The 21,730-nt window shown below is 48.1% G+C and overlaps 7 protein-coding genes across 7 annotated transcripts; 3 read left to right on the forward strand and 4 right to left on the reverse strand.

Annotated features, from left to right (window-relative positions):
- Positions 1-1,723: 1,723 nt before the first annotated feature.
- LOC117586964 (ras-related protein Rac1) lies at positions 1,724-19,167 on the forward strand. The gene is made up of 2 exons (XM_034277337.1): positions 1,724-1,738; positions 17,553-19,167. Exon 2 carries the CDS (start codon positions 17,587-17,589, stop codon positions 18,163-18,165), a length of 579 nt encoding a protein of 192 aa, XP_034133228.1. The 5' UTR covers positions 1,724-1,738; positions 17,553-17,586; the 3' UTR covers positions 18,166-19,167.
- Positions 5,808-7,005, reverse strand: LOC117586963 (charged multivesicular body protein 5). The gene is made up of 5 exons (XM_034277336.1): positions 6,828-7,005; positions 6,615-6,766; positions 6,392-6,557; positions 6,099-6,329; positions 5,808-6,031 (listed from the first exon to the last, which is right to left on the reverse strand). Exons 1-5 carry the CDS (start codon positions 6,894-6,896, stop codon positions 5,963-5,965), a joined length of 687 nt encoding a protein of 228 aa, XP_034133227.1. The 5' UTR covers positions 6,897-7,005; the 3' UTR covers positions 5,808-5,962.
- LOC117586960 (lipid droplet-associated hydrolase) lies at positions 7,300-8,731 on the forward strand. Its single transcript, XM_034277332.1, has 2 exons — positions 7,300-7,794; positions 7,862-8,731. The coding sequence occupies exons 1-2, from the start codon at positions 7,602-7,604 to the stop codon at positions 8,590-8,592; spliced, it is 924 nt and encodes a 307-aa protein (XP_034133223.1). The 5' UTR covers positions 7,300-7,601; the 3' UTR covers positions 8,593-8,731.
- Positions 8,649-12,733, reverse strand: LOC117586939 (RNA polymerase-associated protein CTR9 homolog). The gene is made up of 5 exons (XM_034277306.1): positions 12,563-12,733; positions 12,399-12,497; positions 11,384-12,319; positions 10,025-11,319; positions 8,649-9,960 (listed from the first exon to the last, which is right to left on the reverse strand). The coding sequence occupies exons 1-5, from the start codon at positions 12,602-12,604 to the stop codon at positions 8,754-8,756; spliced, it is 3,579 nt and encodes a 1,192-aa protein (XP_034133197.1). The 5' UTR covers positions 12,605-12,733; the 3' UTR covers positions 8,649-8,753.
- Positions 12,806-14,946, forward strand: LOC117586947 (5'-nucleotidase domain-containing protein 1). Its single transcript, XM_034277317.1, has one exon. It carries the CDS (start codon positions 12,938-12,940, stop codon positions 14,555-14,557), a length of 1,620 nt encoding a protein of 539 aa, XP_034133208.1. The 5' UTR covers positions 12,806-12,937; the 3' UTR covers positions 14,558-14,946.
- LOC117586957 (acetyl-CoA acetyltransferase) lies at positions 15,033-16,785 on the reverse strand. The gene is made up of 5 exons (XM_034277330.1): positions 16,627-16,785; positions 16,396-16,517; positions 16,195-16,307; positions 15,516-16,131; positions 15,033-15,455 (listed from the first exon to the last, which is right to left on the reverse strand). The coding sequence occupies exons 1-5, from the start codon at positions 16,667-16,669 to the stop codon at positions 15,171-15,173; spliced, it is 1,179 nt and encodes a 392-aa protein (XP_034133221.1). The 5' UTR covers positions 16,670-16,785; the 3' UTR covers positions 15,033-15,170.
- Positions 19,168-19,981: 814 nt separating the features above from the next.
- On the reverse strand, positions 19,982-21,244 carry LOC117586958 (calumenin-B). Its single transcript, XM_034277331.1, has 2 exons — positions 20,740-21,244; positions 19,982-20,682 (listed from the first exon to the last, which is right to left on the reverse strand). Exons 1-2 carry the CDS (start codon positions 21,188-21,190, stop codon positions 20,168-20,170), a joined length of 966 nt encoding a protein of 321 aa, XP_034133222.1. The 5' UTR covers positions 21,191-21,244; the 3' UTR covers positions 19,982-20,167.
- Between the last annotated feature and the right edge of the window lie 486 nt (positions 21,245-21,730).

Consider the following 21,730-nt stretch of genomic DNA (forward strand, 5'->3'; position numbering starts at 1 on the left):
ACTGATCCTGGCGTTGACCTCTGCCGGAGCGGACAGGGCCGTCGACATACTCAGGCGGGCAGCAGGCTGTTCGGGGGGTACAGTCCATCAACTCTGTGTGGCTGGTGTATCCAACACATCTGGTTCCGTCTCGTCTCTCTCGCTCTCTGCCTGTTGCTGTTTGTTTCGCTTTTTGGCAATGACTTGAGTATTTTTTCGGTTTCGTTTTCGTAGCGAAGCCTGATTTAGGTTCGGTTCTACGCGCTCATGTTATTTAATTATTATGCTTAAAGCTCTTTTTTTGGGCAAGGTCATTGAAAAAGTGTTGGTATTGTGCGGCATAGCACGGCACTTCTCTTCTGCTCTGCTTTGCCGCTGCTGCTGCTGCTGGCTTCTACTTTTCGTTTCTGCGGCCGCTCATTCGGTCTCAATCAAGGTGAGTCACCTTGGCCTTATTTTCGAGCAGCGCACTCTTTGCTTCTGCTGCTTGCCTGCCTGCCTGCCTGCGCGCATGTGTGTGTCGTCTCACTCACGCATTGCCAAAAAAGCTCACGACGTCGACAGAGGGCAGAGCAGCAAGTAGCCGCTGCAGAAGCAAAGGCACAAGGCAGACCAGAGCAGAGGGAGAATCAACAGTTGCTGCTGGCATTGTGGAAGGTCATGATTTTTTCGGCAATGGTATGGGTAAGACAGAGAGGAGAGCTCGGTGTGTGCTGGCTGTGCTGTGATGTGGCTGTGCGCTGGCTGGCATTTGCCGTGTCGCGTAGCGTCTCAATCTGAAACTGAATTTGATTTCCTTGCTCTTGGAACTGACTGTTGGAGTGGAGTGAAGTGGAGTGTGCTGCTGGTCGAGAGCTTTTTTTTGATCAGATTTATGGCTCATAAAGGTCTTTGTGCACCCTAACTATGGCAGGTCGTAATCATGTTTGAGTGAGAACTCTTGTAGAGCGGAATGCTATTGCCTTTTGACCTTTATTTTGGGGCTGGGGCAATTTTGTTCGATTTTAAAAGAATTATAATCATTTTCAGATCATTATTCTTTCGAAGCATAAAGCCCCCAAATACTTAACAAAACTCTTAAAATATTCTGTATTTTGTGTGCCTGATTTACATTTGTATTAAGTTAGTTTAAGCTGCTTTACCATTGATACCCTTCCTTTTGTTCACGATTTCTTTATACAAGTCCCATCGACAGTAGTGTATAAACGCTTCGTTTATGCCTGGAACAAAGCACACTTGACATTTTTCATTGTTAGTTGGCTTTTTGATTAATCTCTCGACTGCCTCGCTGGCTTTGGGCACGTGCTGGGGGCAACAGTGGCAGAGCCCTTGCCATTTTAGGCCTACGTTCGGTAAATGTTTGTCACGGTTTTTTTTCTGCGGCTTCTTTCGTGCCACTTGAGCCCCCAGAAAATGCATAATTAAAACATATTATATTCATAAACGAAAACGTACGAGCAGAAACCGAGAGCCACGACAGCTCGGACTTGCACTTGGCCTTGCCGGAGTCGAACGCTTCGCTCGGTTTTGTGGGTCTTTTCGCCTTGAACCTCGTCAATGTGCCGAATTGTATGTATGAATGCTGTGGGTAGGTGGCAAAATGGGGGGCAGCGAGGTAGCAACCGAGAGTGAGAGAGACAGAGAGAGAGAGAGAGAAGTTCGAGTTGAGGCAGCAGTATGTGCTTTTGGCTGGGTTTTTCGTCAATGTTTAGGTTGAACTTGCCGCAAGCCGCAGAGCAAACAGCCAGCAGCACCAGCCACAGAATGCCAAGAAAACAACGTAGTAGTTACCAAAAAAAAACAAAACTACAACAAAAAATTACGCGGTCGCAGACCTACAGAAAACCAAACGTGACTTAAGGTTAGCCATCATATCATATGGTGTATCTATCTGTACGTACATATCTGTGTATCTGTGAGATACATCGGCACGAAGCATCTGCTGCTGCCGCTGGGGTATTTTTTGGGTTTTTTTTTGTCTGTTTCGCTCCTCCAATGCTTCATTTTCATATTTTTTATATCAGGGCACATAACTTTTAGAACTTGTTTAGATGACGGCTCAAAGCCAAGCCAAGCAGCAGCCCTCAGCCCCAGACCCAGACCCAGACCCAACACCAAGGCTGCATGTCTGCCCCAAGAGCAGCGGAATTCAACAAATATTTCCACAATTGGTCGCTGTTAAAGGCATCGAGTGGATTTCTTTTGATTTGTCTAAGGTTGCCCACCACCGCCCCCCCTTCATTGTCTTCGTTCTGTTCTGGTGTGTAACTTTATCAAGCTTTGGGGGTCGGTTATCAGCCAAAGGCAAAAACAAACAAACAAAAGATCAGCGGGGGGAATTCGATTCTTGGCTTAGTCGAAATTGATTGCGCAGATGGATTTGATTTGACTTTGGCCACGTTCTACTACATTGAAGAATTCACTACGTAAATCACACTGTTGAATGGTCTTGAATGGGAGCACAGAAGTTGGGTGGAGGTGATTAGGGGGCCTATACTATTTAACGCTGCAAAGCAATATTCTCACTGGGCCAAGACAGATAAGGAAATAGTCTGAAGCTAATCGTAAATCAAGTAAGTTTTTACCTGTTGGAGTATTCAGTGTATCTAATATTTCTTTTAATATATATTAGCTCTCTAAAAGTAATCCTTCAATGTGCATTAATTGTACTTATTTCAAAGTAGAACCAAACCCTTTCTGGCCTTACCCTGGTGTTGGGTTTGGGCCCACTCCCAATAACTTGTAGCTTTATTTTAGAGGCGAACAATTGAAACAGCACCCAATGCGGGATAGTACTACTATCCGCAGCAGCACCTATTGCTAGAGAGTATCTCATATCCATATGTGTGGTGCGGTGTAGTGTGCTGTTCGCCTGCCTGCCTGACTGCCTGACTGCCTCTCTGTATAGACAATACTTAGATACGTACGAGTATAGTATTTTGAATGGTTGCGCTTTGTATTGGCCTCCGAGTGTGTCTAGAGCTTCAATAGCAGGCCAGGGTCATGCGACATGGGAGGGAAAAACTGAACTAACGCGAAACTGAGCGAACTTGCCCCTGTATACGAGTGTGTGTTTGTGCTTATGGTATCTGTGAGAGCGAGTGTGTGTGGTGTACGTAGTGCCCGTTATCGGAAGAAAACGCCAAAAGCTCGCGTTCATTGCCTTTGCAAACGTTTTCGATTCTCCCTCGCTCTCTTGCTTTTGTTATGCTGTGCCTCTCCTTCTATTTGTCTATCTGCGTATTGTTCTCCCTTTTTTGCAGCGCAAAGTGTTGCCTGCCTCCCCCTCTCCGATTGAGCATTAGAAATAATCATAAATATTTGTCTGATTGGAAGCGTAGATCAAGAAGGAGAGGGATAGAGAGAGAGAGAGAGTCCCGAAAGGGAAGCTCTGTCATAGCGCAGAGGGAATCTTATCACTAGGGAACTCAGGGCTATCTTTTTTTTTCTTTTCGTATTTTAATGAATTTTATTTGCGGCGGGTTCTATTTTCGGGCAATGGGAATGAGAATGGGGAAATGTTTTTTCGGTGAGGCTGGTCAGTAATTCTGATCCGCGTTAATACTCGTACTCGTACTCGCACAGCTCTTACCTCTCTGACAGATGTCAAGGGATTGTTCATGGTATGGAAAGGGTCTAGTGGTCAGCCAGCGATATTTATTGCATATGCCCTCCCCTACCCTCACGAAGGTCGCATGCATAATTTCGACTTGCAAATCTCTACATCTCTTGGCCTTTGCGACTTGGTTTACCCACAAAAACCAAAGCCCAAAATGAAACTGATTGACATGTTAATGCAATAAAAAATAAAGCATAATTTATTTAGCTGTTGATGGCGAATTTTAACGTCGGTCGGAATCGAATTCTGTTAATTGGTTAATATCCAAAATTTAAGTCTTAACTGGGCCATGGATCGGATCGATGCACGGGTCTGTAATTCTAGAAGGCAGCCACAAAAACGGAATCTATGAGTATAGCAAAATCAATTCAACAAAAAACAAACTGATGTTCTTGCAGTATCAAAGTTTTGCGAACTTTGTGTTTTTTTTACTTCACCCCAAAAACATTGGACATTAGTCACGATCGATATAACGAAAATATGAAAGAAAATAAGGAGAAGCCCAGAAATGGTGTTGGAAAATATGTAAAAGAATGAGACATAAAGGAAAGTATACTCGAAAATTAAAACAAAGAAGAGCTTTTGATAATAATATACACATTTCTATATTATAGTTTCCGTTTTTCTTTACCTTTCATTTTAGTTTTATCCTAAGAACCAATTCCCTCCCATTTGTGTAACTTGATGCCGTTGGCATTCTAAACATTTAATAACCATTGCACTATAAACCATGAATATTGCATATTTTAGCCATATGAATTTATGTATGATCCGATCCCCCATCCACCGACAGCCGATGACGAAATACAAATATATAAAAAGCTTTTTCGCGCCATTCGCTTCCTGCATTCGGGGGCGACTGCTAGCTGGCTGGCTGCAGCAACTCCCCCCGCAATCGAATCGTATGGCGAATGCAACGCTGCGTACGAGCGATCTGCACCCTCATAGTTCTCGGCAATAAAAATGTAGTAACTTACCATTTCAAGCAAAAGTAATCCAATTGGCGGTGTATCCATTATGTTTCAGCATGCAGCAGCAATAAATAACCATTCAATATTAAATGTTTCTAGTTTTTCTTGGGGATAGATATTTGTGTGTGTTTAAGAACCGATTTCCACTTGCACAGAAAAAGTTGTTGTTTATGTAAATATTTATTTGGATAAACTTTCAGGCACTTGTTGGTTGGTTGATTTGTGGGTGGGACGATTGCGGGTCTGGGTCTGGGACGGGGGACCAGGGACTCGAATTACACAAGACTCTCTCTCACTCTCTCTCTCTCTTTCTTGGCTCTCAAATTAACTGCCAATTTTCAATAGCATTTTCATGACATTCACAAAATCTTCGAGATTTAAACCAGCGGCTCTTTTGTAGCGCATTTTTATGGATTAAACAAACGATCGCATCGGATTGGATCGGTTGAGGATTGCACTTTTGATCGGGGGATCTTTTCCACAGCAAACCGTTTAATTAGCGGTGCGGCGCGACGGTGACGGCGACCAACACTGACAGTGGACACGGCTGCTGAGAGGGCGCGGGTGGAGGCACACACGCTTTTACAGTTACGTTTTAACAATTGATTTATGTTGTTTGTGCCTTGTGTTGTTGTTGAAAAGCGAAGGTTTTTTCTCTGTACATTTGCTTAGCTCTTTTTATTTTTTGGGGGAAAATTGCGTCCGTTACAACCAGCCGTCAAAAGGCAACTAAAGCTTTATTTTTGCACACAACACACCGACGGACTGCACTCAGAAGCAGACAGAGGCAGAAACAGCGCGCATACGCACACACACACACGGACAGCGGTGGCAGAGAAACGAAACACGCGCGAGTTTGCTCAAGTTCATGAGCATGCAGAGAAAGAGACAGAGTGAGAGACCAGCTGTGTTTGAGTGTGAGTGCGAGAGTGAGCTTAAGAGAGCAGCTGCAGTTGCTCTCACGCGAAAGAGAGAACAAAAGCATGCAAATTGGAAAAACAGTTCGTTTGGCGATATTCATTTCGTCATTATAGCGCGACCTTACGGTTTAAGGTTTATATACTTTCGGGGATATATTAACCACGAAAATGGGTTAAATTTACGCTATATCGGTGTTTAATATTCAAGAATATAGGGTATCGGGACTCCCACATGCATCGATATTCATTTCGGAAAAAACGCGAGCCTTAACCAAAGTGAAACATGAAATTGCTACCTTAAAAGTGAACAGCTGTACGTTGTTTTTACCGGCTATTTATTGAAACAAAAACATAAAATGCATACAAACGCGAAACTTAAGTGAAATCTTTGATGGAACCATATTCTCTATATATAACATACAAAGCGTGCCTGAAAGTGTATGGAAAATCGAGTGACGCGCGCGGCTCCTTCTCTATGTGGTCTTCAGCGATGTTGGAATCTTGGGCAAACCAAACTCGTCCGTCTCAATGCCAGTGGCAGTCTATAAAAGACGAATCAAAAAAGTGTTAGCTCATCCGCGCAGTGGTTCTTGTGAACAGTGTAAAAACCTTTGTCGGCACGATGCTGTCGGCGCCTGGCTCTCGACTCGGAGCCTCGGGTGCCTTGACCACATCGTCCAAATAGCTGGAATCATCATCCAATGCCATTTCGTCGCCCAAGGCATCCAGCTCTGCCTGCAAGTCATCATCATCCACCTCGGGCATGCCGTAGGTGCGGCCCAGAGCCTCCTGCACCTCATCCGCCTGCTCGAACATGTCCGCCATGTCATCTTGGATGTCCTGCAGGCAGAAAGTAACGTTAACAGGTATGTCATAGTATATAGAATTGATATGATTCCCACCTCGATTTGATCAATATTGATCTTTTTGTATTCGGTCTTCATCTGCTTGACGCCATCCTTCATGGCCGCCACTGTGGCCTGAGTATCCTTGAGTGATTGCGCGGCATAGTTGGCCTGTTCCATGTTGAACGACTGGTTGCGCAGAGATTCAGACTGCTGTTCGTAACTGTGGGAGGGGAACGCACATTAGTAAAGTTGCAGTAGTATCTGCTTCTGCACTTACGCTTTCTTTTGTTTGAGCACCCGCAGAGCCTTTTGTTTGACCGAGTTCTTGGCTGGTCCCTCGCGCATCTTGGACATTTGCTCGCGGTATTTGCGCAGCTCCGTCTCCAGCTTATTGATCTTCTCATCGATGTTGTTGGCCCGAGCATCGACCTGTTTGGGAAATTACAAATGTCGTCACTTCTTTGTTTGTTTGCATTTTCGTTCTACTTACGCCCGAAATGCAGTCGTTTAGGCTTGGTCCCGGCTCCTTGGGCTTACCGCGTCCAAAAAGGCGATTCATTTTAGAGGTTTAATTGGCTTAGGCACCGAAATTAGTGGAGATTTGTTGAATTTTATGGGAATTTCGTTTTTAATTTTGTTTGATGACTAATTCTCTGCTTCTTACTGGCTGAACAGCTGTTCTCCAGTGTTGCATAGGAGCGGCTTTTTCGATAGGTAACGACTACTTCGCTTTTAATCCTCTGTTTTTGCTGGGAACTGGCAAGATTAGTTCATAAAAGTCTCTGAATTTCGCTCTATTCCCTGGTTTTACGCTCTTAATAATTTTAATGCATACTTTGAAACATAATTCAAGTATGATAGGCCTTTTCAAAGCAAAACGCCGACTGGTACGCATATCGCACAAAAACACCGATCAATCGATGATGGTCAATTTAGCAACACTAATTTGTGGTCTCAATCCGCCCGCCATCCATCCACCTCGTCACCTGGAAACCCCTGACCTTTGCTCGACTGGCAATAAAAGATTAGCGAAAAACGGATTAGCGTTATCGCAGATCAAACGAGACGAATCGCGCCATTCGGTCTAAATTCAAAAGCCAGTTAACGGACATTCGTCAAGTGGATTGCAGAGAGAGCGAAAGAGAGAAAAGCTGAAACCGGTTGCCGCTTCTGGACGGAACAGAGTGTTTTTGGGGCAGCAGCGCAGGTGTTCGATTGATTTTCACAGCACTTGCCACGCCAACAGCGAACAGCATCCGTGAAAATGCAGGAGGCCTACGTGAACATCAACTCCATACCCACCCACATACTCACATGGGGCAGGTGGATCGAGGAGAAGATCACCGAGAAGGAGCTCGTCATTTGCATAACAGGCAACCCCGGACTGCCGGGCTTCTACACGGAGTTTGCCAGCACTCTGCAGAAGCAGCTGGGGGATCTCCCCGTGTGGGTGATTGGTGAGAGAAAGTGGAAGCGCCAGTTCGCAGCTGAATGTTGCTCTACTTTTCGCTTATTTTCGCACAGGACACGCGGGCCATGACGATCCACCTGAGGCGAGCATCCGCGAGGTGCCTCAGCTGACGGGCAACGAGGAGATCTTCAATCTGGACGGCCAGATCAAACACAAGGTGGCATTCATCGAGAAGTATGTGCCGAAGGATGTGAAAATCCATCTCATTGGACATTCCATTGGCGCGTGGATGATACTGCAGATGCTGGAGGAGGAGAGCGTGCGGAGTCGTGTCCAAAAGTGCTACATGCTCTTCCCCACGGTCGAGCGCATGATTGAGTCGCCCAACGGTTGGGTCTTCACCAAGGTCGGCATGCCCCTGTACTCGGTGTTTGGCTACATCTTCTTCAGATTCTTCAATGCTCTGCCCGTCTGGCTGCGCCTTCTCCTCATCCAGATCTACTTTCTCATCTTCTCCATACCGCGTGCGTTCCTGGGCACTGCCCTCAAGTACTCGAAACCCTCGGTGGCCGAGAAGGTGGTGTTCCTCGCGGACGATGAGATGAGCCGCGTGCGTGGCCTACAGAAGGAAATTATCGAAAGGAATTTGCATTTACTAAAGTTCTACTACGGCACCACGGATGGCTGGGTGCCCGTCTCCTACTATGAGCAGCTCAAGAAAGACTTTCCGCAGGTGGATGCCACGCTGGACACACAGAAAATTGACCATGCCTTTGTGCTGCGACACGCGCAGCCTGTGGCAGGCATTGTACGGGAAATGATTCAACAGAGCCGCTCGAAATGATGAGCCCAGGATCTCTAGAGGGGAAGAGTCCTTTCCTCCGCCCACTGGCAATCAGTTTTTTGTTAATATTTTTATTACACTCTTTGCAAACTCTCGAAGGAAACAAAACACTAAATATAGTCCAAAAATATCTTGTAAAGCGCCGCCGCTGGCTGTGTCTTTTAGTTGGCCGCAGGCGCCGGCGAGCCAGAGGGACTGCGTGATCCCGACCTGGATCTGCTGCCGGAGCGGGAGCGTGAACGAGAGCCTGATCTTGACCGCGAGCCTGACTTGGAGCGGGAACGAGAGCGCGATCTGGAGCCAGACTTGGAACGGGAGCGAGAACGAGAGCCAGACTTGGAGCGTGAACGAGAGCGGGAGCCAGTCTTTGAGCGAGAGCGAGATCTGGCACGGGAGCCAGACTTGGAGCGCGATCTGGCACGGGAGCCAGACTTGGAGCGCGATCTGGCACGCGATCCCGACTTGGAGCGCGATCGAGAGCGTGACTTATCCGACTCGCCGCCAGATTCAATGCGATTCTTGGCCCGCTTACGCTTGGCGGCAGCATCGCTGTCGCTGCCACTGCCCGAGCCGCTGCCGGGGCTTCTGCTACGCTTGCGGCCACGATCGCTGCCACTGCCACTGGGACTGCGGCTGCGACTGCGACTGCCGCTGGGCGAACGACTGGCGCGGCTGCCACTACGACTTCTGCTCCTACTGCGCCCCTTGCCATCGCTCTCCGACTCACTCGTGGAAATGGTTTCCTTCGACACGATCTTGAGACGCTGCTTGGCCGATAGCTTCTCCTTGGACTCCTTGGCACCGGCGCCTGGTTTGGATTTCTTGCTCTTCCGCTTGCCCGACTTTTGGGCACTGCCGCTGGGCTCCTCCTCGCTGTCGCTCTCGTACTTCTCCGTCTTGCGTTTGCGTCCGCTGCCGCCCTTCTTGCGCTCGCCCTTGCTCTTCTTTTTGCTGGGGCGTTCGCCACCCTCGCGGGGTCCACCCTCGTTGCTGTCGCTGCCAGAGATGTAGTCATCCTTGCGCGGCCGGCCGCCGCCCTTTTTGCGCTCCTTGTCCGGGGCATCGGCAATGATCAGCAGGTTCTTGGTCTTTTCCACATACTCCTGGCGCTTGGCCAGCAGCTGGTCGCGCGACGTTTGTGCCTCCTCCTCGCGACGCTTGCGCTGTTCGGCCACCTTCAGCTTGAAGGCCTCGCGCTCCTCCTCCTGCTTGCGGCGCAACGAACGCTCCTCCTCGTCAATGCGACGGGCACGGCCCACATGGTACTGCGCTTGTGAGAGCAGATCCTGACAGGTGTTGGCCTCCACGCCAGCCACCTCGATATTGAAGCGATTCTTGTCGCCATGCACGGATAGATATTGAAAGTATCTGTGGGAACAAAATAAAGGTTTAAGATGGGATCTTTTAGTGATGTTTCGGGTGGCAAACTCACTTGTGCGCCAGCTCCAGTTCGTGGACTGCTTGCAGGACCACTTCTAGCGTGGATTTCTCATCCTTTAGTATGGCCATGGCCAGGCGGGAGAGCACCACAGCAATGTTGAACAGCAGCACAGTGTCCTGCGGTGCCACACGGCGCGCCTTGAGCAGCACGGCCTTGGCCTCCACCAGCTTATTGGCACGCAGATAAGCCCGCGCCAGATACTGCATCACCTCCACGTTGTTGTGCTTGTAGAACTTCTTCATGCAGTTCTCGTACATCTGAATGGCGCTGATGTATTGCTTCTGCTCCACGTAGACGTGGGCAATGTTCAGCCAGACGTCGGAGAAGTCAGCGGTGGCCTCGCGCACCTGGGCAAAGATGTCGCGCGCCTCGATCACGCAGCCCTTGTGGGCCAGCACAGCGCCGATGCCATTGGTGGCCCAAATATTGCGTGGATCGTTGCGCAGGACCTGCTTGAAGATGGCCAGCGCCTTCTCCTGATGCTTGCGCTCCTTCTCCTTGTCGCGGCTCGGCTGATGCAGCGTCTGCAGCGAGAAGTTACCCAGTGCTATGAGGGAGTAGGCATCCGTGGATGTGGCTGGATTCTTGAGGATCGTTTCAAAGTTCTTTTGGCCCAAGGCAAATTGCATTTTGGCCAAATGGAGATTGCCGAGCAGCGAGCGTGCATCCGGATTGTCGTTGTTGATGTTCAGCGCATCCTTAAAGAAATCCGAGGCCACAAAAATCAAGCCCTTGTCCCTGGCCATGCAGCCCAGTCGCAGGTAGCAATCGATGTAGTTGGGATGCTCCTTGAGGATCTCCTTGTACAGCTTGTCGGCCACATCGTAGCTGCTCATGGCCTCGTTCAGTCGCGCCAAATTGTACTTCATGGTGACCTGAATGGACTCGTAGTACTTGACATCCTTGTCCATCTCCGAGATGGCATGCTGCAGCGCCGACTCCAGCTTCACCTTCGCCTCAATCAGATCCCCCAGGCGGTAGTGCAGCGACGAGACATTGTTCTGTATCTCTGCAGGAATTTCATACTTTGCTTTGTCCTTGAGAATCTTTGATGCTGTGGCGTAGGCAGCCAACGAAGCAGCCAAATCATTCTGCTCCAGGATCTGTGCCAGCTCTATCCAGGCTTCGATGTCATCCGGGAACTGTTCGGTGACCTTCTTCAGGTGCGTCTTGGCCATGTCCCGCTTTGACTGCGAGTTGGAGTGTGCATACAGCGAGCCGAGGATCTTCATGGTCTCGTAGTTCCCTGGCTGGATCTTGAGAACCTTCTCAAAGCACTGCGCTGCCTGCAAGAGTGAAATATTTAATAGAAATTGCTCTTTGAGCAAGGAATATCCTCCAGCAACTTACATTCTCTGTGTCCCCGCGATAGATGTACATCTGTCCTAGGCCATAATGTGGCAGCACAAAGTTTGCCGGCGCTATCTGCGTGGATTGATAGTAATATTGAAACGCCTGATCGTAATCGCTTTGGGCATGGAAGCTCCGGGCCAGCTGGTAGCAGCTCTCGGCGCGCATTGCCTCGTTCTCCGTGTTGTGGAACGCGTGCAGCGCGAGATGATGCACCTTCTGGTAGTCCTTTTTGAAGAAGAAATGATTGGCCAGATGGTTGAGCACCATGGGATTGGCATTGTCGATGGTGTACGCCTTGGAGAGCATCTGCACACCCTCCTTATTCGACTCGGGCTCCAGTTGATTGAGCTTCAGCACGGCCAGACCGATGAGCGCGCCCACACATTGCTGGTCCAGCTCCAGGGCACGCTCGAAGGCGAGTTTGGCCTTCTCGGGATTGCCCATCTTGAGGAAACAGTGGGCCATGCCAATGCGCACATTGGCCGGGCAATTGGGGTTCGTGCGCAGCGCTTTCTTGTAGAAGGCCATCGCACCGCGATAGTCCTTGCGATTGAAGGCAATGCACGCCTTGCCCAGCAGCGAGGGGATGTTCGAGGGCGACTGATTCAGCACAAAGTTGAACTGAGCGTCCGCCTGGTCCATCTTGTCGCCCTCCAGCAGGCAGAAGTAGGCCCGGCCCAGCAAATGGCTCTGGTCGTACATGATAATCTTGTCGGCATTCGTGTACAGGTTCGTGGCCTTCATGAAGAGCTCTCGCTTCTTGTCCTTGGACTTCTCGCGGTAGGCCTCCTGGACATAGTGGGCGGCCAGCATGTCCAGGGCCCGCATGAGATCCTTGTCCGAGTCGCGGTACTCCTTGTTGGCCTCGGGGCCACGCGAGTCCTCCAAGAGCGTGACGAAGTCATCGGTCTTCTTCTGCTTGTAGTACGCCAGCTGGAAGAGAGAGCAGAGCGCCATGTGGCCGCCACATTAGTAATGGAATCAGAGGAAGAGAAAGATTCCCTTGACTTACCGACACATTCACCCACACATGCAATGGCGCACGCTCCTGCTTGAGTATACCCAGCACCTCAAGGCAGTCCGGCAGTTGATCCGGATCCACATCAATGACCTACGAAAATGCGAAACCTCTTGGAGTCTGTTGCGAAAATGCAGAAAAACCGTCTCAATACTCACCTCATCGGTGTCCTGCAAGGGTATTTCAATGCAGTTGGACATGGCTAGAGCGGTATTGGCCTAAAAGCCAACAATCTGAGCGCAAATGACCGTTTATTGGCGAAAAATGTGCAACAAATCCAAAATAAAACTCAATTTTCCATTCCGCGTACGCTTGCTAGAGATGGCACCACCGGTGACAGCCACTGCCGATAGTTGAAGAAAAACACTGACACAACTATCGATAATTTGTGAGCGATCGAAAAGATGGGTGGAGAGTAGAACAAAAAACACGCAAAAAAAATATAAGAAAACAAAGATAGGAAAAATGTGCAATCTTTTGTTAATTTTAGAAAATCAATTCTGGGAATGAGATGTGCTAGCGGATAAGATATAATGCAGGCCTTGGGCAGATCGGGCCACTGTCTGGGTGCCAGTTCCAGCTCGATTCTTTACGCCACATCAACAAAAACAAACGCACACTCACAAAGATGTCGAACAGATGTTCTATGCCGATTACGTAATTATGTGAATTTGGCGCAAAATTCAATGCCAATGTTGGGAGACCCAGTAGCAGCAGAAATAGCCGCAGAACGTGAACGCTTTCCCCAGACGCCGCGACGACTTTTGCACAGTTTTGCTGCCCCTCGGTATTCGCGTTACTCGGCCAGCACCATCATGACGTCCTACTGCAAGGAGCTGCACCTCAAGGACTATGACATCATCGGCTTTGATCTGGACGGCACTCTGCTGCGCTACGATCTCACCAATATGTCGGCCCTCATTTACAAAGTGCTGAAGCGATATTTGGTCGAGAACAAAGGCTACTCCGCTGCACTGCTGGATCTGCCCATGGATCTGGACTTTCTGCAGAAGGGCCTGTTCCTGGATGGGCCACGTGGCAATATCCTGAAACTGAGCAGCGAGGCACAGATCCTGCGAGCCACCCATGGCACGCGGCAGCTGAGCGACCAGGAAATCGTCGCCATCTATGGCCCAGAACGACAATGGGCGATCACCACATCATTCTACAAGGATCCGCTGTCCACCTGGAATGGTGCGGCCTCCGAGCAGATGCGCTCCCTGCTGGACTACTTCGATACGCCCAGTGCGCTGGTGTTTGCCCAGGCGGTGGATGTGGTGGACAAGCAGAGCGGCTCCCAGCCAGAGGAGTACGAAGTGTGGCGCGATCTGCAGGCCGGACTGATGCACATTTTCAGCAGAGATCACTTCTCGAATGACAGCAGTCTGTACTTCAAGGGCATGCGGGAGGATACACCAAAGTATGTCCTGTGCACGGACAGCTGCGTTCTGGACTGGCTGTCGGCGCTGAGGAAATCCGGCAAGAAACTCTTCCTGCTGACGGGCTCCAACATTGATTTTGCCAATATGACGGCCACCCAGGCACTGGGCAAGAACTGGCGGGAGTATTTCGACTTTGTGGTGACCTACGCCAAGAAGCCGGGATTCTTCACCATTCAGCGTCCCTTCCTGCAGGTGGATGTGAGGGAACTGAAGGAGCTGGCCAACACGGAGCTGCCGCAGGATGCAGGCGTACTCAAGCCAGGGGAGATCTACTCGCAGGGCAACTGGCATCAGCTGCATGGGGCACTCGCCAAGCTGCTCAACAAAGAGACGGCACAGGCCAAAGCTCTGTACTTTGGCGACAACATCATTCAGGATGTCTACACACCCGTAAAGCATCGCGACTTTGATGCCGTCGCCATTGCCGAGGAGCTGCTGATGGAGGAGAAGAATTATCCGTATTTCGCCGAGTTGGACTCTCAGCTGTGGGGCTCGTACTTTGCCATCGGCTGCCAGCCCACACTTTGGTCGAATTTTATCAGCAACTTTGCCCAGATCTGTGTGCCCTCCATGAAGGAGCTGGCCCAGTTGGAGCCCGCCCAGCGCATCGTTTGCACCAATCCGTATGGCTTTTCGCCCAAGCTGCCCAAAGAGCTGGAGACGGTGAATCCGACAAGCTGCTGGCAGGGCGGCACAGGGAGTGCCCAGTGAGTGACAACACCAACCCACCTCACTTATCATCGTCTGCTGGTGACAATAAACGATCAATGAACCTCCCCCCAAGGCCTTCGACTCGCAGATAATCTATGCCGCTGCATCTCATCAAAAATTCTAAAGTCACACAACAAATATTTTGTCCTCAGTGCGCGACATAATGCTAAGCACATGGACAAACAAATGTATCCGTACATTTATTGTATGTTTATGTTTATGGAATAGAATATACGACAATTTTTTAGCTACAATTTATACATATAATTACACCAAACGAAATTTCTATAATATACTACCGAAACGCAGTGTACATGCTTAAATTAAACTTTGACCTTCACTTTGTATAAATATATCATGCATAAACAGAAGCAAATTGCATAAACAAATGTGTGCTTGCCACCAACAAGCAAGAGAGAAATATTATTGCTGGAAATGGGCAATTGAAATTCTGGTAATGGAAACACTTTGCAGCTTTTCTAAAATGGATTTTAATTGGCATGCAACTCGAGATACACAAACGAGAGAAACTGCAACTGGTAGAGAACAGACAAAGTGGATAATAAATTAAAAACTGAATGACTAAGCGGTAGCTGCATATGGATTCCAGACACTAGACAACCCGCTCGACGGCCAAGGCAATGCCCATGCCGCCACCGATGCACAGCGAAGCAATGCCACGACGACCGCCAGTGCGCTCCAAGGCATAGAGCAGCGTGACCAGCACACGGGCACCCGAGGCACCTATCGGATGACCCAGAGCAATGGCACCGCCATTCACATTCACCTTGCTGGCATCCAACTTTAAGTCCTGCACCACGGCCAGCGATTGAGCAGCAAAGGCTTCGTTCAGCTCATACAGATCGACTTCCTCGCGTTTCCATGAGATTTTCGTCAACTAAAAGAGGGGAAAATATGAGCCAAAATGCAGGCAGTAGAGGAAGGTTTTAGGATTTACCAAAGCTTCCACGGCGGTGACCGGTCCCAGACCCATTACCCTTGGATCGATGCCACTTTGCGTCCAACCCACTATCTTGGCCAGCGGTTTCAGGCCCTGCTTGGCCACCTCCTCGCCGGACATGAGCAGCACAGCGGCAGCGGAATCATTCACGCCGGAGGCATTGCCCGCGGTGATGGTGCCGCCCTCCTTGAAGGCAGCCCTTAGCTTCTGCAGGCCCTCGACAGTGCTGCCCGCCTTGATGTACTCATCCTTGCTGAAGATCTGTGTGCCCTTGCGATCCTTGATCTCCACGGGCACAATCTCCTTGTCAAAGTAGCCCTTCTGTTGGGCCTCCTCCGCCCGTTGCTGCGACTGAACGGCGGCTGCGTCCTGGGCATCGCGACTGAGGTTATATTTCTCTGCAATAATCTCAGCGGTGAGGCCCATGGAAATGTTCTCCATGGCATCGGTGAGGCCGTCATGCATCATTGAGTCCACCAGGGTGCCAGGACCCATTTTCAGGCCCTGCCGCAAGTGCATGACATGGGGAGCCAGGGACATGCTCTCCTGCCCGCCAGCAATCACGACATTGGCATCACCAGAACGAATGGACTGATAGCCCAGGACAACGGTCCTTCAAAGTTGAAGAATTTCATTAGAAAAAGTATATTGAAGGGGAAAGTTACTTGAAACTCACTTGAGACCTGAACCACAGAGCATATTGATGCCATAGGCTGGCACTTGGATGGGCAAACCCGCCTTGAGCGAGGCCTGACGTGCAGGGTTCTGGCCCTGACCGGCCGTGAGTGCCTGCCAAAGATTTACATAACAATTAATTTAGCAGCAAGTTCTCTGACGAAGCAAAAACGATAAAAGATAAGCAAATGGGAGAACTCACTTGACCCATGATGACTTCGTTGACATGTTGGGGCTCCACATGGCCCCGCTTGAGCACTTCCTGGATGACCACGCTGCCCAGATCGGAGGCTTTCAGTTTAGAAAGCGTTCCACTGAAGCTACCTGTTGAGTCGCGGCCGTCCCGTGCAGACGAGAAAGAGAAGAGAAAGTTACCAATTGGAATTTGGATATCGCATAACACCTGCTGACGCGTGTGCTGCGATTTGTTTACCTATGGGCGTGCGGGCTGCGGACACGATGTACACGTCAGTCATGGCTGCTGGATGCGTAATACCTGGAGTGTGTATGGATCAACAAAAATAAATTAAAATTTAATATTCGAAATGCGCCTGAGCACAATCGATTAGTCGTGGCACCTTACAACACTGAATTTTGGAATCTAGTGTGGACAGACTAGCAGCTGCTGGAGATGACAGCTGAAATACAACTAAAATCCTGGAGGAATTAACAAATTCATCTGAATGACAAAGTGGGCAATAATTTTCCATTCATACAACAATTGCTAGAATTGTTCATTCGTGCGAGTAACAGGTGCATGTGCAACTGCCATCTCCAAGTGCGGTTATCGATCCATCGATAAGATACAACAATATTATTCTTATCCGAATCAAAATTTGTGAAATATTCGGTCATAAGGTATACACTCCAATAAAGAGGAGTATTTATAATAAGCCCAATTGATTCTTTAATAGGATTAAATTATTGTTTCAGAGTTAAAGACTTTTCATGTTAGTAATATCAAATGGAACATCAAAATCGAGGAATATGATTTAAGACTACGGTATATTTACGATGTATTTCAAAATGAGATGGTATATTTTTGAGGGTACGACGGTATATTTTGTTGATAATTCCGCGTTCACACTGCAGTACACAGAAAATTAATTTTTTTGAGAAAATTGGTAAATTAAACGCACAAAACGTGAACAAAAGCCATCTCAGCGAAAGGCGCGATTACCACGCGTCGAGAGGACCAAACGGCAAATAAAACAATTGGTGATATATACGCATTTCGGCCGTCGCAATCAACAGCCCTCGCCCAAAAACGCCAACCAGCAGCAGCAGCAGCAGCAGCCGCAGCACCACACCCCCCCGCACTGCGCCGCACAATCAGCAGCCGCACACAAAAGCAGTCCAGCACCCCAGAAAATAGTAAAGCAACGCAACAAATATGCAGGCGATTAAGTGTGTCGTTGTGGGCGATGGAGCCGTGGGTAAGACCTGCCTGCTGATCAGCTACACGACAAATGCGTTTCCCGGCGAGTACATACCCACCGTGTTCGACAACTACTCGGCCAATGTGATGGTCGATGCCAAGCCCATTAACTTGGGACTGTGGGATACGGCCGGGCAGGAGGACTACGATCGCCTGCGGCCACTGTCCTATCCACAGACAGATGTCTTCCTCATTTGCTTCTCGCTGGTGAACCCGGCCTCGTTCGAGAACGTGCGCGCCAAGTGGTATCCGGAGGTGCGGCACCACTGCCCCAGCACACCCATCATACTGGTTGGCACCAAGTTGGATTTGCGCGACGACAAGAACACCATCGAGAAGCTGCGCGACAAGAAGCTGGCACCCATCACCTATCCCCAGGGCCTGGCCATGGCCAAGGAGATTGGCGCCGTCAAATATCTAGAGTGCTCGGCGCTCACGCAAAAGGGACTGAAGACGGTGTTCGATGAGGCTATCAGATCTGTGCTCTGCCCAGTGCTGCAGCCCAAGTCAAAGCGCAAGTGTGCCCTGCTCTAAAAGAAGGATGCTGGCAAAAGCAGGAGAGATGGATGAGGAGGAGGAGCAGCCCAGAGCAAGTGAAGAGCAACAACACCCACGAAGCATTACACACACCCACACACACACACTTCTCTCTAAACGTAATATTATTAACGCTAAAACAATTATGTAACTGAGGCAATGGCCATTGGTCCATTATTGTCCTTCATTGCTACACTTTTGCCACTAATTTTTGGGGGAACGTTCCCAAAGACGTTCCCAGCCACAACTTCTTGCTTCTGTTTCAATATCGTTTCCGTGTTCGTTTCTGTTTCCGTTTCCGTGTTTGTTCTACATATAATTCAAATCTATAAAATTCTGTTTGTTTTCTATTGGTAATTTTCTCCATGTGCATTAAATCAAACTAAAAGTTGTCGCCAGATGCGAGAGAGATTTCTTAACGAGAAAAAAAACCAATGAGGAAATTCTGTAACTGTAAACTCGTCGTAACTGTATTTTGTATTATTTAATACCCTTTTGTAATTAAAATTAATGTTGTAAAACTGAGGTAAAACCAAAAAAAAAAAAAACAAAACATAAAAAAGGAGAGAATAGCAAAGGAGATTGGAGGAGGACGAGTATAGCCGCATAAAGAGCATAAAGAATAGAGTTTGCCTGTTGATTGTCGATCCACCGGGGGCCATATCTTCGGGGATCAGGATAGAGTAGGATATTGAGAGTCAGTAAAGTAAAACGTTCCATTGCAATTACACTTACATTATTACATACATATTTGTATTTAGATGTTGTTGGAAAGAAATGATTGAGTGGGAGAGGCAGGCAACAAGAGTGGTAACAACTTTTTAAACTTTTGCTAGATCCAGGAACTATCAATATATATATACACACAATATTATAAATGTATGTATAAGATGAGAAAGTCCTTCGTATACTATGTACTGAAATTAAAATCATCATCAAAAAAACTGAGCAACTTTGAATACTTTGTACTTTCAAAAACCACAACAAAATATTCAACAACAAAAACAACGCAGATGAGCGAAACCAAGATAATTATATAAATGTGTCTATTTCAATGGAAATCAATAAAGCATACAACAAAACTATCACTAATACATTTAAATATTACAAACATGGATAATGCAAGCAAAGGAAACTTGTTTGAGTTTGATATCTCTTCGGAGAGTGAAGTTATTCCCGTTTAAGGATGGTAGCCGCTATCGCCAGTCTCCACTGTACTGTAACAGTTTTAGGGAGACAGAATTGTCAACCCGAAAGTGGAAATATTTGCTTATCTCGGCGAAAGTCGAAACCAAGAGTAGAATCAAAATCAGCTTGAAGCTAAGTAACGGATTTCCCCGCCCTCTCTCTTGAGCTATCTTTCTTGATGTTCACAGTGCATGGAAAAAGTCTACAGCCACCTATTGGTATTGAGAAAAGTATGTTTTCTTTTTCAAACACAATACAGCGGAAAATATCAAATATTTTGAAATATGTATAAGATCATGGTGGTGTCCCATAACACAATTGACTCAGTGTATGCACATACATGTCGATTGTGGTGTATGTGGAGTGGAATGTTCTCGCAGCTGGAAATAAATCTGGAAACAACTAAAACCGTTTTATGTTTATGTTACACACACACATACTCCTACACATGATTCGGTCTATCTGCTTGTGCGAGAGGGGTCAAGTGTCCATGTGTGTGTGTGTGTGCGTGGAGAGTGACGTGTCCATTCCCATTGAGGAGAGCAGAAGATGAATTGAATCCAATGCTGACGTGGACGCCTTTCAATTATGAAAAAATCAAATCAATTAACACCAGGGGGGAGAACTTAAGTAGAAATATTAGTGTTTATGTTTATCCTTTTTATAATGCACTTTGTCTTAGGTCTAAAGAGAGTTTTACAAAATTATTTGGCATTCGAGTTTGGAGATTCTTAAGAAGTTCTCGTATGCTTTTGTTCGCATTGGGTATTAATCTCTGGGATTGATTCTGTGTTTGATTGATTGTCTAAGTCTAGAACTCGTCGTGTCTGGCCAGAGCCTCGCCGAATTCGGTGGCCTGGGAGCCCACAAAGGCATCGTATTTGTCCAGCACTTCTGCCTTGGTCAGCTTCTCGTCGTGATCCACATCCGCTTCGAAGATCAGATGCTTGGCCTCGCTCTCGGAATGATCAAAGTCTTGGGGCGTGATCCACTGGCGCACTTCCGTCTCGGTGAGATAACCATCGCCGTCGGTGTCGCGATACTTGCTAAAGGCCTCACGCTCGCTGGCCACCCACTCGGGCTCCTCCTCGTTGGCCTCTGATGGGCGGTACATGTCACCAATGTACTCGTCCTCATTGATTTTTCCATCCTTGTCCTTGTCCAGGTCTTCGACGGTCTCCTGCAGTACCACGTCACGCATGGTGGGATGGTCCTCGGGATGCAAAAAGGCGGTGAACTCCTCACGGGTCAAGCTATCGTCCAGATTCTGATCGGCCACGGCCCAGCGGCGGCGATCACGTTTCAACAGCCCCTTGTAGCTGATGCCTGAACGATTGATTGATTATAGATTTTCCACTGACACACACTCTTTTATCCACTCACCATTCTCCTCTTGTGCCAGCTCTTCCGCTGACAAATCGTTGAGGAAGCCATAGACCGCATCGCGATACGCCTCCCAGCTGATGGTGGCATTGTTGTCCGGATTGTGCTGCCTCCACAGGCGACCCGTATCCTCCTCGATGTAGCGCCTCTGCGTGAAGGAGATCCAGTTTTTCAGCTCTGACAGTGTCACCAGTCCGTCCTTGTCCTCGTCTATGCGATCGAATATCACGCCCAGCCTCCGCTTGCTCTCCTCCGGCGAGAGGTTGTCGAACTTCTTGGACTCGTCCGGCCCCAAAAAGGCCTCGTGGTCGTACTGCGGATTGTGCTCGGCGCCATCAAAGTGTGGCGCATGCAGCGAGTCGTGCTCCAGGGGATTGTGGGGAGTCTCAGCCGGTATGCTGGACGCACTCGAAAGGCTTATCGCGACGGCCACAACTAGCAGCAACAACATTCTGACTATGGCTTCTGTTCTGTTCTGTTCGGGTTCTGAGTGGGCAAACGACTAAACATAGTTCTCTAGTGGGTTCTTTTGGTTTCTCGGAAATATACCGAGATATACCGTTTTATTATCAAAATATACTGTAAATATACCGTAAATCTTAAATCATTTTCCTCGATGTTGTTCTTCTCTTTAATATTACCAGCTAGTTGGCGCTCTCAGCTTTAAAACAGTAATTGTAATCGAATCATCATTCAATTCTCCATAAGATTGGCTGATTTTCATGAATTCTCTTTATTGGATTGCTTCCAAAATAATGTTAAAAGCAAAGTGGGTGGCAATGGAATGTTGCGTCAATTGACAATTGGTTGCTGGGCACTCTTGTACCCTATTTCCAATAATTATTATTAATAATCCAGTTTATCAGCTGCTTTTAAACATTAAAAATGTCTTTATCTTGGACTATGCCTTTTTATATGATTTATAGATCTAAATACATGCTAGGTATCTAGAATCTGCCAAATGTTGTGTAGATGGCTCACCAACACAGAT

The sequence above is a fragment of the Drosophila guanche genome, unplaced genomic scaffold, assembly GCF_900245975.1.
Source record: "Drosophila guanche unplaced genomic scaffold, DGUA_6, whole genome shotgun sequence".
Classification (NCBI taxonomy): Eukaryota; Metazoa; Arthropoda; class Insecta; order Diptera; family Drosophilidae; genus Drosophila; species Drosophila guanche.